Source organism: Dendrobates tinctorius, unplaced genomic scaffold (genome assembly GCF_039654945.1).
Source record: "Dendrobates tinctorius isolate UK_male_01 unplaced genomic scaffold, ASM3965494v1 ptg000051l, whole genome shotgun sequence".
NCBI classification, from domain to species: Eukaryota; Metazoa; Chordata; class Amphibia; order Anura; family Dendrobatidae; genus Dendrobates; species Dendrobates tinctorius.
This window is the reverse complement of record NW_027361719.1, coordinates 3684076-3701056: the sequence shown is the minus strand read 5'-3', so window position 1 is coordinate 3701056 and position 16981 is coordinate 3684076. Positions and strand designations below refer to the sequence as shown.

Here is a 16981-nt window from a genome sequence, read left to right as displayed (position 1 = left end):
AGAGGTCTTAGTTTCGAGGAAACACAATAGTTTCTTGGATTGGGGTATAGTTTCTAAGTAAGTAAATGCTGATGCAGATGTAATTTTTTCTTTACTTAAGTGTTCTCTCTATACCCATTTTAGTCTTTTGGGATGTTCATATGTCCACAGATGTCTAAATGAGGCCTAAGATATCGACAGGTTCGTCAGACTGATAGGGAAGAAGTTGTGCATTTGTAATTCCAGGCTGACGATCACATTGTACTCCATGAGATAATCCGCCGGTCAAAGTTTCAGCCGGAAGCTCTCTCATAGAGTACACAGTAGAGCTAGGCTGGACAAGCGCTACTGTGTATTGGAGAGTTGGCTGAGATGGCCGTCAACCCAACATTCCACCAAAGCATCATTTGGCCGATAGCCATCCTTAAATTTGCCCTATTGGTCTGGCAGACCTTACTTGTTGGCTAATAGAGGGGAGGGGGGTGCCAACTACAAGACCCCCATTTCTCTGATGTTCATATGCCCTTAAAGATATATTATGAGCTACAGCCTATAATTGTGGTCCAGCTCAATATTGAATTGGCGCTGTATGGTCATCAGTATGTTACCCATCAGGTAGGGGTCCACTGCAGGAAAGAATGGCAGATATAGTGGTATTATATATATTTTATATCAATATTTTGCAGATCTGTTAAACAATTTTAGTAATGAAAAACAAATTGAGGTCAACCGGATTAAAAGTCTTTCTTATTCTCTTCCAAATTACCAAAACCCAACGGTTAAATAATAGCAGAACTTTTCCATTGCTTGAAATCTGGTGAAGCGATCAGATAAAGCACAAACTAATTTATTTACATATGATCTGTATAAAGACAATATGACATCCGTAAAGCAAACAGTAATGGAAATGTTCCAAGTGGTAAAACCAGGCGGCACACATAGGATACAAAAGGTTCAAGTTTGCGTGTCTTTTATAATCTGTAAACAAGTGTTAACATTTAATGGAAAAAAAAAAAAACTTTACTGGGCGTTCCTGCTCATGGCATAACGTAACAACAATTTCCAAACTTATGTAATCTTTATGATTCATAGTGATTGTAACCATTTAAAAAAAAATAAAGCTTGCCAGGAATGTGCATCAGGAATAGCCAAGAACTAAACATAAAAGACAAAAAGTAACCCATAGTAGTCCCGATCAAACGTCACCACTGCAGCCATAGCTCAGCCAGTAGATAACCTCCGCTGACCTCGCTCAGTAACCATCTAAATGGCTTATGTGGCTCACAAATTTCTTACATGGAATCAGACACAAGTTTTATACTGCCCAAACCTCGGGACCATGTAAAGTCTTGATCCTGCAGAGTTTAAGTGGGAATAAAGAGATGGGATTTATTAAACAATTTAAAAAGTTTTCTGCGGTAAATTTTTAAAATGTAGGACTCTACTTGTTCAGTTTTTGAAGTGGTAGGGAAAGTGGAACCCATATTTGAAAATTGACTATAAATTGTATAATAAGTTGGTCAAAGTTAAATTGCTCAATACACAAGGAAACTTACATTTCTGGCCAAAAAAGTGCCAAATTTCTAATAAAGTTTGCACTTCTTAATAAATTTGTTTTATCAAATGAGCAGGGTTCAATGACCGGACTCTCTATATACCCAAAAATGGACAAGCATGGCAGGGAAGCCGAGTCAGGCAGGGAGAGGCAAGAGAGCTGTGGAGCCGGAGTCCATTTTGGTGGCGTCGGAGTCAAGGAATTTGAGTCGTCGGAGGTTTGGCTTATGACTCCACAGCCCTGGCAGGGCTGTGGAGTCGGAGCCCAATTGGGTGGAGTCGGTGTCATGGAAATTGAGTCGTCGCAGGTTTGGCTTACAGACTCCACAGCCCTGAGAGGCCAGAGGGGAGCCACTGGCTGCACATGGTTTGGGCAGAATAAAACTGAGGTTTTAGCGTTCATTAGTCTTGTTTCTGACTGTTGTAACATTTTGTACTATTCCCTAAAAATAAATCCAGTTGCAGTGCAAATGAATGAAAGTTATGAGATTCTATGGGCACTTTCAATGGGGTACATTTCCCAAGCAGACCAATTTCCATGCAGGAAATGTATTAACGGCCCTGTAAACCATGACGGTCTAGCCACATGTACCCGTCAGCAAGGAAGCCCAATGATAGTAATTACCTGCTCTGTGTAGCAGATATGAGCTCTTATCAGGTCCTGCGATTTTCTATACTGTACTACATTGTGACTTGCCATGTTCATATGTCCAGTAATGATCTGTTATTACGGATCCAGCAGAAATCTGTTGGGAAAAAAAGTTGTGCTGACAAGTTTTTAGTCCGTTATCCAGTGATCTCTACCGCAACCGATTTTTTTAACATTGGAATCAATGGAGTCTATTTGTTTCCTATCCAGCAAGAAAAAGCCTTTTCTTCACTAATCTGTTACAAATAGATGACAATGGATGCCACATTAATGGATCCTTTGCCCACTGACTTCAATGTTAAAAAAAAAAAAAACTCCGGTAGAGATCAATTAGTGAGTAACGGACTAAAAAGTTGACAGCACAACTTTTTACCTGACAGGTTTCTGCTGGATCCGTTCGAACGGATCATTACTGGACTTGTGAACATGTCCTTATGTGCGGCATTGCAAGAAAAAAGTGCTCATCCAGAACTGATCTGGCCTGGGAGATAGCGGAGTGCCTACAAGTCCCTGAATGTCTCCGGAGAGGCTGCCTGCCTGGAGTGAGAGAAAGCGGCAGAGACGTTGTTAGACATTATAATGCACTGTATGGGGAAGAAAATGAAATTAAGGGTCTGCAATGAATCACACAGAATGTTCGCTCCTATGAACTAGCACTTCTGGACTACAACTTATTATTCTTTTGCTACATGTAGAGAATGATTAATAGGCCTGGTCTACTCATAACCTATCCAAAAAAAAAAAAATGTAAAAACAAGCAACATATAAAACAGGAATAAAATGACATCTGTGTGTGTTAGGATAGGTTATGAGTAGACCAGGCCTATTAATCATTCTCTACATTTGCTATGCTCCATTTATTTACAAGGTGGATTTAAATTGATCTGTAGTATAAAACACAAAACGGGAATCGCACTGATTTCCGAGAGGATGAATCTGCTACAATGATAGGACGGGGACATACAACAAAGTAGTTAAAACCAAGTGAGAATTACAGTTTACCAGTGGGGGAAAAAAAAATCAGGATAATTTATCATTTGCATGATTTACAGAAAAATAATAACTTCAATTGTTAATACCCTGCCATCTAAAATGCTGGTTAAAAAAGACCCCCTCCCCCACATTGGTACCACCTGCCAACCCCCCTGAGACTACAGTATGCGGCAATAAGAAAATAGATGAGGTGAAGCATTTTTTTTTTATATATTTTGTAAAAATCTTTAAACTTGTGCAAATTATTCCACCATTAGTGGTCCTCGAGTTTCACTGTACATTCACTCCTTAGGTCCTTAGCAATGTGCAGACAAGCCCCCCACCATGTATGAATGTCTGTATCATGTCGTTATCATCTCAGCAAAGCAAATGGTTTTCTTCACACTGGGATTTGGATGTGTGCAGTTTATCACCAGTTGGGAATTTGACGTGAAGCCGATCACACACGTAAAAGAGCAGATACTAAATATTTGTTAATTAATATGGCCAACAGCTCCGAACACGCGAACTTGCCCAAGAGGATGTTAGTTCGATGGGCTGTTACCAAACGTCGATGGACGGTCAAGTCTGATTGTTAATGGGACCCAAAAAATATCTAATGTCTGCGGACAACTTATGTGAAGTGTTCACCTGCGATTGACCACCATGTGGCGATTTGCTAGGAATGTGGTTTATACCTAATGAGCGCTATTGGAATGCTGCTCATGAGGACGATGGCACCAAATACACTGTGGTGTCGCCTGCATTCATGTATCGGAATAAATCTATGAGCTTTGGCGAGATGATTTCTTATGTTATAAAGATCTGTCACATTTAAAAAAAAAAAAAGCAAAAACCAAATAATTTCTATCGATGCTTTAACTGCAAGTTAACATGTGGTGTTGTATTTCACATATCATAGGTCTGGTTAAAAGAAAAAAAAAACGTTTTGGTACCGTATTAGCCAGTTGAAAAAAAAAAAAAAAAAGACTGACTGTTCTCATTGGGAGAAAAAAATGATCTTGTAGTTACGATTAGAGTTTAGCAAATTTGCTCGGGTCCTTGCTTATTCGGCAAGCTATAGCGCTTACCAAATAAGCTACTGCGGGAACCTGGATACATGGAGTGCGCCGGCTGATCGGCGTCACAGCTGCATGTGTCGTGGCTGTGTCACAGTCGCAGCATATGCATGGAGAGCCCAACACACAGATTGTCCATGCATGAGCTGCGACTGTGACACAGCCACGACACATGCAGCTGTGGCGCCGGACAGCTGATTATCGGGAGTGCTCCATGTATCCGGGTTCCCTCTGTAGCTTATTTGGTAAGCGCTACAGCTTGCCGAATAAGCAGGGTCCCGAACTAATTTGCTCCACTCTAGTTATGATACCTTTTATTGGCTACCAAAGCTAAAATAAGTGATGTTACAAAACCAGCCTTCAAGGCTTCTTAGGTTTCTTCATCAGGCATGGTATCACAAAGTATGTGATGAAACACAAATATTCACACAATTATGTCTTGTCTCTGCTCTATTTTTTAGAAAAAAAAAAATTGTGTTACTTTATTATACCATGCCTGATGAAGAAACCTAAGACGACTGGAAAGCTAGCTTTGTAACATCACTTATTTTATTTCTGGTAGCCAATAAAAGGTATCACAACTACTACGATTATTATTTGTTTCTCCTACCGAGAACAATCAATCATAGGTCTGGTTCACATTGCGTTTTCCACAAATAATGAGAGTCAGACAGGCCCTGATGGAGCCACTATCTTCAATAAGGCAAACAGATTCCAAAATGTTCACAAAGAAAGTTCAGGAGGCCTGGATGGTTTTCTTAAAAAATAATATTACAAGTTATGGGTAATAGATTCTGTGATAGGACATTAATCCTGGAAACTCGCCTGATGTGGAGTCAGGAAAGAATTTTTTCTCCTCATTTAGAGCAATTAGCATCGGCCTCATGGGGATTTAGTTTTTCTCTGTATCAACGTGTTAGCTTCTATTGGTTGAACTCTATGAACTTATGTCTACTTTCAATCTTAGAAACTTTGGATTCATTTTGACCTCATTTCTGGTGGTATCTGTCGTATGGTATAGCATACGATAGATTAAAGCCCCCAATAATCTCATAGATGGATATTGCTGGACACTGTCAGGAAAAACATGCAGTTTTGCAATTTACTGCTCATTAAAACTTGAAGCAATTCTTTAGATATTTAACAATTTCCCTTACAGCCGATTGTCTACAAGTCCAAGTACCGCTGCTTTATATCCTATAAGCACAGCACTGAGACTGGCCAGCTTCAAAACAGTGCTTACAAGCTCAGTAGAAAAGCGCTTGTTCTGCTGTCTAGCAGTGGTGGTCCATCTCCAGCACATGGTAAAATTGCATGTATTTCCAACAATGTCCAAAAAGATCCATTATGAAGATGGAAAACCCCCTGTCAATCCTCGTTTTCCCTGACATCTGAGGAGTAGAACATTACTGAAGATCTGCCTTTTGGTCAGATAGGACGCTTCGACCCATTTAGTGAGATCCTGTTTACCGGAAAATGAGAATTGCTGGCTGCTAGACGATGAAGAAGACGACACGTTGCCCTAGCAAGATATATAACGAAGTTTCATAAATTCTACTTGTTAATATAACAATAGGTATGGTTTGTGTTCCACAGAACGCCTTTACGTATCTACTATGATCTAGGATTCACAGCTTTTGGGTGGTCCAGTTCAATATTCACATCTAAAAACATAACTACGTAATCCTAATGATGTAAAAGAAAACATCTAATGATACAGATCAGAGTGTAAGATGTTAATCTTACCTGTGACTTTTCAAGAGAACTTACCTGTGGACCATGAAATTAGATATAACCTAGCAAATATGACCAAGTCACAGACATTCATATGGGAGAACAGAACATACTGATGTATGACGTAACGCTTTACAGTGTGCTACAAAGTCAGTGATTACATATATGCCCAGGTTACGGTGCCAAGCGTGGCATACACCCCTGCTGCCAATCACGTAGGTGGCATGCAGCTTAGTAGATCTATTGGACTTGAACCACTTGCATGTGCATAGTGCTACTCCTAATCTTGGATACTGCGGTCTGGCAAATGACTAGAATAAGAAATACAGCTGACATTAACTTTGCAAGAAGTAGTAACCACAGTGTATATGTAGAAAAGTAGCATTCTAGTTGCCAGCACAATGTACAATCGCTGTGACAGAGGCAAATCCTCGCCATCTCTGAGCCCTAATGACCCTTTGCTATCGAGAGTCGTCCTGGGAGCAGAGTGCATATATGACTATTGCCGATCAGCCAGGTAGTATGACGGTGGAGTATATGGAAAGCTGGGGATGAATAAGGACAATCCAGATCATAGCCATCGAAGAGAAACGCTTACTCTCTTGCCACAATGGTAAGAAGGCAGTAATGAAAAAGTGCATCGATATCGAGTTCTGTTTCGTTTGTTTTTTTTTACCTGCTGGCAATACAGTTGAGTAGTTAGCAAATTTCCGAAAGACAAATTCATTAAAACATTCAGCATATATTTAACAACATATATTAGTAGGCAACAAAATACTTCTGTATGGATCAGGACGATCGTTCTATCACTTGCATTGTCTATAACGGGGCAGATAAACCGATAGCTTGACTGCGGCGTATGAACAAGCGCCGGTGCGCTCCGCTCGGCCGGTAAGCTACAGCTGGCGTGCCCCTGTACTCTATGCACTCAAAACCTAGTAAAAATGCTAAACCCTCTGCGATTGCCATAGAACAACTCAACATCACCTCCATATTTACCACGAGCGGATCTGAATGCTGAGAATTGTTATATTAATATTTACATATTTAAAATATAGGCAGAATATTTTACATTTAAGACCTATCAATGAAAAATCTAAATTCTACACATTTTTTTTTTCCTAAGTTGAACGCCCCACCTTAGTAGCATCCAGGCTCAGCAGACGGTGGGCTCGGTCGCACTGTAGCAGGGCACTCATGGCACCATTATGAAGAAGCAGTTTTACTACCTAATTTTAATTTAATAAGACAATAACAAAGCTACCGCTGCAAATATCAAGGATTTAAAAAAAATAAATCCTTTCAATATTAAATAAATCTCCACTGAAGAACTAGGTAAGCGTACATGCAGAGTGCCCAGTATGCGCTGGCACCACAGATGCTGTACCCCCACCAACCGTTCTGTAGCTAAAATACATTAACGTCCAGTGACTTGCTTTTTAATACTACCGTAGCACAGTGTTCCCTTTCATAAAATAATGCAGACAGACCATGATCTACTAGAGGTTATGCTAAAAGATAACACACGTTTTAAACTATTATCAAGCATTGGAATTTTTTACGTGAAATTTTGACAAAAATAATAGCCCGGCGGCATGTCTTGAATGGTCAAGTTCAGTCTATTGTCTTTACATGTTGTACGCAACATAGATCGGATCTAAATGATCCGCTAAGAAACTGTCCCGTAGATGCATCCTCTGTTTTTCCCCTCGAGAGTTGATAGGGATGACTCCAGGATCCACCACCACCACCACTCCCACGATCAAGTAATGTTCTTCCAGCACAACGTTGGTCACAAGAGGAACCAGGTCCAGAGCTTCTTGTTCAGAGCCACAAAGCTCAACCACGACCACCAACAGGTTGGTCCATGTGAACACAGCACTGTTTTCAAAGAAAGGAACACCAAAGAAGAAAAGGTTTTATCCATATAAAAGTGACAATATAAAATGGTAAGCACTTTTGACAAATGGTATTAATTTACTGTATTTTTCAGACTATGGGACACACCATAAAAAAGATGCACCCCAGTTTTAGATATCAAAAAATTGAAATAGTATTTCCTAATCATTGGAACTTCCCTGGTGGTGTAAATAAGTAGAGGAGCCAATAGCATCAGGGGTCAAGAAGGTGCTCGAGGGTGTTCTATAGGGTAATTGTTAGCCAGTTTAACCGTCAGATCCCATTAGTGCTTCTCTGCAGTATTCACATTATGCACACAACACTGCTGTATGCACAGTAGACTCACAGCTCTGCTGCACTAACAGTATATACACACAACTCTGCAGCACACACAGCACTGCTGCACTGACAGTACATTCACACAACTCTGCAGCACACACAGCACTGCTGCACTAACAGTATATACACACAACTCTGCAGCACACACAGCATTGCTGCACTAACAGTACATACACACAACTCTGCAGCACACACAGCACTGCTGCACTGACAGTACATTCACACAACTCTGCAGCACACACAGCACTGCTGCACTAACAGTACATACACACAACTCTGCAGCACACACAGCACTGCTGCACTAACAGTATATACACACAACTCTGCAGCACACACAGCACTGCTGCACTAACAGTACATACACACAACTGTGCAGCACACACAGCACTGCGGCACTAACAGTACATACACACAACTCTGCAGCACACAGCACTGCTGCACTAACAGTATATACACACAGCACTACAGAGCACAGCACTGCTGCACTAACAGTATACACACAACTCTGCAGCACACACAGCACTGCTGCACTAACAGTACATTCACACAACTCTGCAGCACACACAGCACTGCTGCACTAACAGTACATACACACAACTCTGCAGCACACACAGCACTGCGGCACTAACAGTACATACACACAACTCTGCAGCACACAGCACTGCTGCACTAACAGTATATACACACAGCACTACAGAGCACAGCACTGCTGCACTAACAGCATACACACAACTCTGCAGCGCACACACAGCACTGCTGCACTAACAGTACATTCACACAACTCTGCAGCACACACAGCACTGCTGCACTAACAGTACATACACAACTCTTCAGCACACACTGCACTAACAGTACATTCACACAGCACTGCGATACACAAAGCACTGCTGCATTAACAGTACAAACATATTTCTATTTTGCAGAGCTGCATTTAGTGTTCTGTTTTCTGCCTGATTTTTCCCGATACCCTTTGCTTGTTCAGTGTCTGCAGAAAGCTTGCTATAAGAGTTTTGGGACGTACAGGCTTTACACTGTGCAATAACCTGATACAGAAAACAACTAAAGAACATTGCTGATAAATATCAACATACTGGTAAGGGTGCATAGGTGTGTGCATCACTGACTAATTGGATGGTCAAATACAGCTCTGCAGCATATAACGTAACCCAGGATTTGTAGATAAGACATTTGCATAGTAAAGGTACTGTCACACTTAGCGATGTACCAGCGATCCCGACCAGCGATATGACGCGGTCAGGATCGCTGGTGCATCGCTAAGTGGTCGCTAGTGAGCTGCCACACAGGCAGATCTCACCAGCGACATCGCAGGGGACGGGGGTCGCTACTTACCTGTCACAACAGGCGATCCTGCGTCCTCCCGCCCGGCTCCACGCGTCGCTCGTCGTCACAGCAGGAAGCGCCGCAGGAAGCTGACGACGAGAAACAGTCCTGGACGTTCTCGCACGATCATCGATAACCAGCGGGGGAGCCGGTCGTAGGTAAGTATCAGACCCAGAGATATCGGTATAACGTCACAAGTTATAGCGATATTGCTAGCGATATCGCTTAGTGTGACAGGCCCTTTACTCTTTACGAAGATTATAGCTACCTTCTTCTCACGTATAACCATGTGTCTCCATACTTACATACGTGTATTAATCCATGTGTCATACATACCACTCAGCAATGCTCCGGTGTGTGCGTGACACTGAGGTTTCAATGTCTATGGGATGGTAGCGCAGTCCCCTCAGCTCCAGTGTTTCATCCAGTGCCCCAACAACAAATAAGGCATCATGCCGTTCTACAGACGGAAACAAATATCTAAGCAAAACATATATTGTGGGAGAAAAAAGCCAAACTAGATCATATTAAGCATTGCCAGCACGTGTTCTCAGTGTCATCACAACAGTGGGGATGGGGATCCAGTGACTAAGTGGAATAGTCCAATCAGGGAGATAGTAGAATTGGGACCACACTACAAAACTGGAGATCAGAGCATTCGACCTCCCTTGTTAAATATAAGTTAGTCCCAAAAACCCCTTTTAAAGTGAAGATTGTGGATACAAGTGAACAGTTAAACGAATAATTCTCTAGACACTTTCCGTACCTCCACTTGCATCCGTCAGTTCTGTCCTACGAACAAAGCCAAGGTATCCAGTTCTTGCCCAAAGGGTCTGAGTGTCCCCGAAGCTGAGTTTGGTGTTAAAGTGATCAGCCTGCAGACTTTCACTGTCATATATTGTGTAGTATCCACTGGCCGTGTGCGGACTGTTCACCCATATCTATGACAAGAGAAGCAAACGACTAATAGCTGGAAAAACCACACTGTAGTCAGATGGGTGGCCTGGAATGGAGCGAAGCAATAACTGAGGACAAAGCAGCTAGCACACAACCCTAGAAATGGCGTAGTAACATATGGTGGTGTCATTCCCTCTTTTGAATGTACTTATAGGGAAGCTAGGCAAAAATTGGCAGTCGGACATTTTAGCAAGCCAACCCAGTGCAAGCCTATGGTTTCTTAAGACCTGACATTTTTGATCAGCTGGAGAGACCTATTAAAGTGATGGCTATATTTACACTCAGGATTAGTCCGTCATCCAAAATACATGACTACTGGTTCAGATAGGAAGGCAATGTAAATCTGTAATACCATTTTAGGTAATAGAAAATAAATAATTCCAGAATTCTCAGTGATTAGACAAATGTCATCTATTTTACAGCGAGCACCTACCTCACCAAGATGGGAATCTCCCAGGGGTCCTTTGGTCTCTGGATTAACAATAATCACTGTGACTCCAGGTAGAATCTGAAACAATCAAGTAAACGAATAATTGTCCAATGTAACAGACACTGAACTAATAGAGAAACATAACAGTAGTAAATGCAGATAAACACCAGGCGGTCCATCCGGATCCAACCTAATATACACTGCTCAAAAAAATAAAGGGAACACTTAAGCAAAACAATACAACTCCAAGTCAATCACAATTCTATGGAATCAGACCTGTCCAGTTATGAAGCAACACAGATTTTAAATTAGTTTCTCCTGCTGTTGTGCAAACAGGTAGAAATGACAGGAAATTAGAAAGATAAACCCTATAAAGGAGTGGTTCTTCAGGGGGTGACCACAGACCATTTCTCTGTTCTCAATCTTTTTGGCTGTTGTTTTGGTCAGTTTTGCATTTTGTCATTGCTCTCACCCATAGAGGTACTGTGCAGTAGCATGAGGTTATGTCTACAGTGCAACCCACATAAGTTGCTCAGGTAGTGCAGCTCATCCAGGATGGCACATCAATGAGAGCGGTGACAAGAAGGGTAGCTGTGTTTGTTAGCACAGTGTCCAGAGCATGGAGCAGATACAGTACCAGGAGACAGGACAGCACACCCGGAGAAGTGGATGGGCTGTGGGATGCCAACAACCCAGCAGCAGGACTGCTAACTCCTCCTTTGTGCAAGGAGGAATAGGAGGAGCAGAACCCTGCAAAATTACCTCCAGCAAGCCACTAACATCCATGTGTCTGCATTCAAAATTTTAGAGACGGTCACATTACATTCACCTGAAAAAAGTTAGAGTGTATTTTAGGATCATCCTGAAATTTTGCCAGAAAGCCAAATATCCCTAAATTTTTGTGAGCAGTGTATATGAACCCACCTGTTTTCATAGGACTGATCAGCTAAGTAATGAGCATCTGGGCATCCCGATCCCCCTCCGACAACAGATGTAAACAAAGACATGGAGTGGGTTACTGGATCTTATCTGCCCAGTCATTTTGTTCTTGAAGAGATAAGCCCGAAGGAAGGATTCTGCCAGCAGCTTACCTCCTTCTTTCTACAGAGAACACATGCATGTGCTTGGCTGACAGCTATCTAATGTGCTTGGCCAGCCAAAGTGGCTACATACATTATCAATACATCACTTTACCATAGCTTATTAAAAGGGCCGCATGTGGTAATTCAACCTGTATGAGAAAACTGATTTCTTGGGGCTAAAGAAGACTTTAAAGCAGCAAAAGCACATTATAAAATATAGATTTGGCAGAGGTTATATTATTAGGTCAAGGTCTAGAAGCTCACCTTTCCAGACTCCAGGAGAAGCAAACTCTGAGGAGACCCTCTTTCTACCAAGCGTACCCTTAAAATTGAAAAGAACAAAATGGTCATTACATGACTTATTGATCTATTGGATCCAAATGATAAGGAATTTGGCTGATTAATAAAAAAAAATACAAACTATATTTTATTATTATACAGTACATATTTATATGGCTAATGACATCCTTGGAGTGACGAGGTTACTGATGGTGATGGGCCAACACACGTGACCTGCCATCGAGCAGCTGGAGAAGTGTAATAACTCATGGCCGTATTTTCCATCAGGGTTATTCTGTCATCCACAATGCATGACTATTAGTTCAGATAGGAAGGCAACGTATTCATTTTGAAAGACCATTTCAAGTAGAAGAATAATTCATGAATCCTCAGTGATTATACAAATGTTGGAAAGGGTGAATGAGGAGCGCAAGATTGGCCATGGACATGTAGTCACACGTAAAATGTCCAGGACGGAGATATAACTGTAATGCCAGTCCCCCTGACTAGGGTCAGGCGAAACCTCCAATATTGGTTGACATGGGGAATGGGGGCTCTGACTCCCTAATGATGATGATTACAATGACATGTAACATCTCTATACACAACTGATAATACAGGATCCACCAATCATAGAAGGTGATGTCACATCTGACCTTCTCCCCCACTACAAAGTTATCTTTGCAGGGGCTTATTGGAAGCTTTAATACAAAAGATAGGGTCAGTTCATTGCTTCTAGAAACAGCGGGAATTTAGAGTCTAAAAAAGATGGTGTGGCCATTATGAAAATTGCAAGATTTCTATTTCTTTAATTTTAATACAAATTGTGGAACAGAAGAAAAGTCATTGGCAACATTTTTTACACTATAGTACTGATCAAAAGTTTGGACACATGTTGCATTAGTTTTCCTTGTTCTTACTGGAATGCATACATTGTAGGTTAAGAATGAAAGCAGAAAAACCACAAGGGAAAAATAATGTAAATACAGTTGTGGCCAAAAGTATTGACATCCCTGCAATTCTGTCAGATAATACTCAGTTTGCAGTCTTTTCCAGGAAGAAACTGAGTATTATCTGACAGAATTGCAGGGGTGTCAATACTTTTGGCCACAACTGTAAGAAGGTAGAAACCTTTTTACTCTGATGACAGATTTACACCCCCTTGGCATTCTCTCAAGCAGCCAGGTAGTCACCAGGAATGGCTACCAGTAAACAGGCATGCCTCATCAAGAGGTGTATTTTGTTGTGGCAGTATTGGTAGACAGCTCGTACAGTGCTGAGCCATATTTCACCACTGTTCCAAGTCAGAACATAGCAAGAACCACTCAACTAAGTAAAGAGAAATGGCAGTCCATCATTATTTTAAGACATAAAGGTCAGTCAATCCCAGAAATGCCTAGAACCTCAAAGGTATATTCATATGAAGTCATGAAAACAATCAATCGCTATAGTGCAGCTGGCTCTCACATCGCCCCAGGAAAGAAAGACCAAGAATTACCTCTGCTGCAGAGGATAAGTTCATCAGAGTTACAAGCCTCAGAAATTGCAAAGTGACAACACCTCATATACAAAACATCATAAATGATGCATAGATATCAAGTAGCAGACACATCTCAACATCAACTGTCTAGAGGAGACTGTGAAAACAAGTCTTTCTAGTTGAATTGCTGCAAAGAAGCCACTACTGGAGACTGCCAACATGAAGAGTCTTAGGGCCAAACAACACAGAGAATGGACATTAGTGGAAATCTGTACTGTGGTCGGATGAGTCAACATGTGAGATTTATGATACCAACCTTCATGCCTTAGTGAAATTTGAAAAAAAAAAGGTACACATACTCAGCATGGCTAACACCATTGTGCAATGACATGCCATCCCATCTGGTTTTCAGTCAGTGAAACCATCATGTGTGTTGCAACAGGACCATGACCCAAAACACATCTTCAGGTTATGTAACAGTTGTGCGACCAAGAAAGACTGAGAAGTGAAAGTAATGCATCCAACAAATGCAGAGCATCTCTGAAAACTCCTTCAAGACTGTTGGAAAGCTAATCCAGGTAGCTAAAGTTATTTGAGAGAATGCCAATAGGGGTGTAAAGTGGTCATCAGTTTAAAAAGAGGAATCTGAAGTTTAACTCATATTCTAGTTTGTTTCACAAGATTCACTACTACTTGTTTGCTTACGTGTTCCTTTGAGATTTTGCTGCCTTCAGTCTGAATCACTAATGTACACATTCGAATAAAAACTAGGAAAACTATTGCAAGATCAGGTTTGTCCAAACTATTGGCTGGTAATGTACATTTAACACAAACACCTGATTTAAACACTCTGTCCCTTAATGATGACACATTCTCTTTAAAAGGGACATATTACAAAGCTATTTCATGGGGAAAAATCATAACCAATGTTGTGGGAAAAAAAACAATTGTGAAGGCTAATTGATGTATAGCCTTGGCAATAATAATAGAATTCTATGAATTTTTATCATGAGGTTGTAATAAGTAATACAATGCCATCTGGTCTCCAGCTATAATCAAGATGTCCAGTTCATGTAAAAACACTGACTACAGGAAGCAGCGGATGAGATACTGGAAGGTTATGAAGGTCATGGCAGATGGTTTTATTCGGTCACTTGTCAGGCAGCCAGAGGTTGCAGAACTGACAGCATCGACAGAGATCCCCTGACACTGGCATCCCAGCAGATCCTGGCAAGGATAACCATTATAGACGACAGCATGACTAATCTAATCTGATGACAATCTGGCATAACGAGGAAGATATTTAACCATTTCGCACCATGCAGGTATATACTCCAAACATATACTGATAGGGAATTTAGATTGTGAGCCCCAATGGGGGCGGTGATGACAATATCTGTAAAGCGCTGTGGAATATGATGGCGCTATATAAGCAAACCACATATTTGTATGGCCACATACTTCTACTATTTCATCTTGACTGACACTGCACATGCTGCATTTCACCTCAAAGTGACAAGAAACAATGGCCCCTATGCATGGAAGCTTTTACAACAGAAAACTGGTGTAAAAGGTTTGAAAAGTTGCAACATGAGGTGGCGCAAAAATTTTTGACTTGACATTTTCACGCCATTTTTGCCCGGCTCCTACAAAGGTGGCAGAGCTTAGTAGGGATGGGATGTCGCGTCTCCCGCTCATCAAAATTCGTGACATGCAAAAGTGCTCCTTACTCTAGTCCCTGATTGGAATAAGATTTATGGTGAGGGGCACAGCTTGCACCATGAGTGTTCTTAATGAATCAGGTCCATATCACTCCACCTTATCCTTTAACTCAGGCGTGAAAAAGCCAATTTTGATGAATTGGGACCAAGTATTAATTACAACTTAAATAATAAATATTAAATATTAAATTGCAGCTAAATGATCAATATTTAAAATTGAATTAGCTTCTTATAACTAGAACTATAATTAGCTAACATTAACCAATGGAGCTTTTTCTTCTTCCTAGAAAATGGCAGTATTATAAAACTGAATACCTGTCATGTCGAAGAGATTTGAGATCCACATACACTGTTGTAGGATCTGGCCCTGAGGTTCCCTGGGAAATAAATGAAAACACAACATACATAAATGGAAGGTGTTTTCTATACACAGGTATTTTATGACAAATTGCATCTTGTAATAAATTTGACAATGTTTAAAAGTTAAAGGTGTTGTCCAAACTTCAATATTCAATACTCATCCATAGAATACGTCATCAATATCAGATGAGTGGGGGTCTGATGCCCATCACCGCCAATGATCAGCAGGTCCCACAATGGTCCATCACCTGCCAGTGATCAGCAGGTCCCACAATGGTCCATCACCCGCCAGTGATCAGCAGGTCTCACAGTGGTCCATCACCTGCCAGTGATCAGCAGGTTCCACAATGGTCCATCACCTGCCAGTGATCAGCAGGTCCCAAAGTGGTCCATCACCCACCAGTGATCAGCAGGTCCCACAGTGGTCCATCACCTGCCAGTGATCAGCAGGTACCACAATGGTCCATCACCCGCCAGTGATCAGCAGGTACCACAATTGTCCATCACCCGCCAGTGATCAGCAGGTCCCACAATGGTCCATCACCCGCCAGTGATCAGCAGGTCTCACAGTGGCCAAATGTAAATGACATACAGAGTGGAACAGCACAGCCCCGTACTCTGTGTAGTGGCCAATCTCAGGTACCGAAACACAGCTCCTATGAAGAGGGCCGGTTTTAGGCAAAGTGGGGCCCTAGGCAGAGTTTAAAATGGGGCCCCAAATGCTAACATATTGCACATCACAGAAGCATTTTGGTTGTGTTTACATGCGCTGAGTTCAGGATGCTAAGCAAGCGTGATCGACAATATTGAAGTCGTTCAACACTTGTTTCCCAGCCTCTTTCCAACGTCTGAGAAAGAATGATGGGGACAGAACGATTACTAATGGATAAATCTGTCCCCATACAGTATCATATTATCAGCAGCACATCTACAGTTTACACCCCATAGTCCTCCAAATAATATAAAGTGCCCCATAGTCCTCCACATAGTATAATACACTGCTCATAGCCCTCCATATAGCATAATACACTCATCATAGCCCTCCATATGTCATTGCTTGCGTTGAGAAACATGATGGTGTCTCCGTGGCTTGTGTTTTGCATGTTTTTGCATATTTCCCATAAGG

At 41.5% G+C, this 16981-nt stretch overlaps 1 protein-coding gene across 4 annotated transcripts in view; it reads right to left on the bottom strand.

The window, feature by feature from the left end:
• Nucleotides 1–6613: 6613 nt before the first annotated feature.
• DIP2B (disco interacting protein 2 homolog B) overlaps nucleotides 6614–16981 on the bottom strand; it is a 233740-nt gene continuing 223372 nt past the window's right edge. For all 4 annotated transcript variants that reach the window (XM_073576699.1, XM_073576700.1, XM_073576701.1 and 1 more), the window contains 6 exons: nucleotides 15811–15872; nucleotides 12280–12337; nucleotides 10937–11011; nucleotides 10313–10487; nucleotides 9883–10006; nucleotides 6614–7848 (listed from right to left, as the gene is read on the bottom strand). In XM_073576699.1, the coding sequence (XP_073432800.1) occupies nucleotides 7596–7848; nucleotides 9883–10006; nucleotides 10313–10487; nucleotides 10937–11011; nucleotides 12280–12337; nucleotides 15811–15872 (747 nt within the window). In that variant the 3' untranslated portion in view covers nucleotides 6614–7595. The remainder of the gene's footprint in view (nucleotides 7849–9882; nucleotides 10007–10312; nucleotides 10488–10936; nucleotides 11012–12279; nucleotides 12338–15810; nucleotides 15873–16981) is intronic.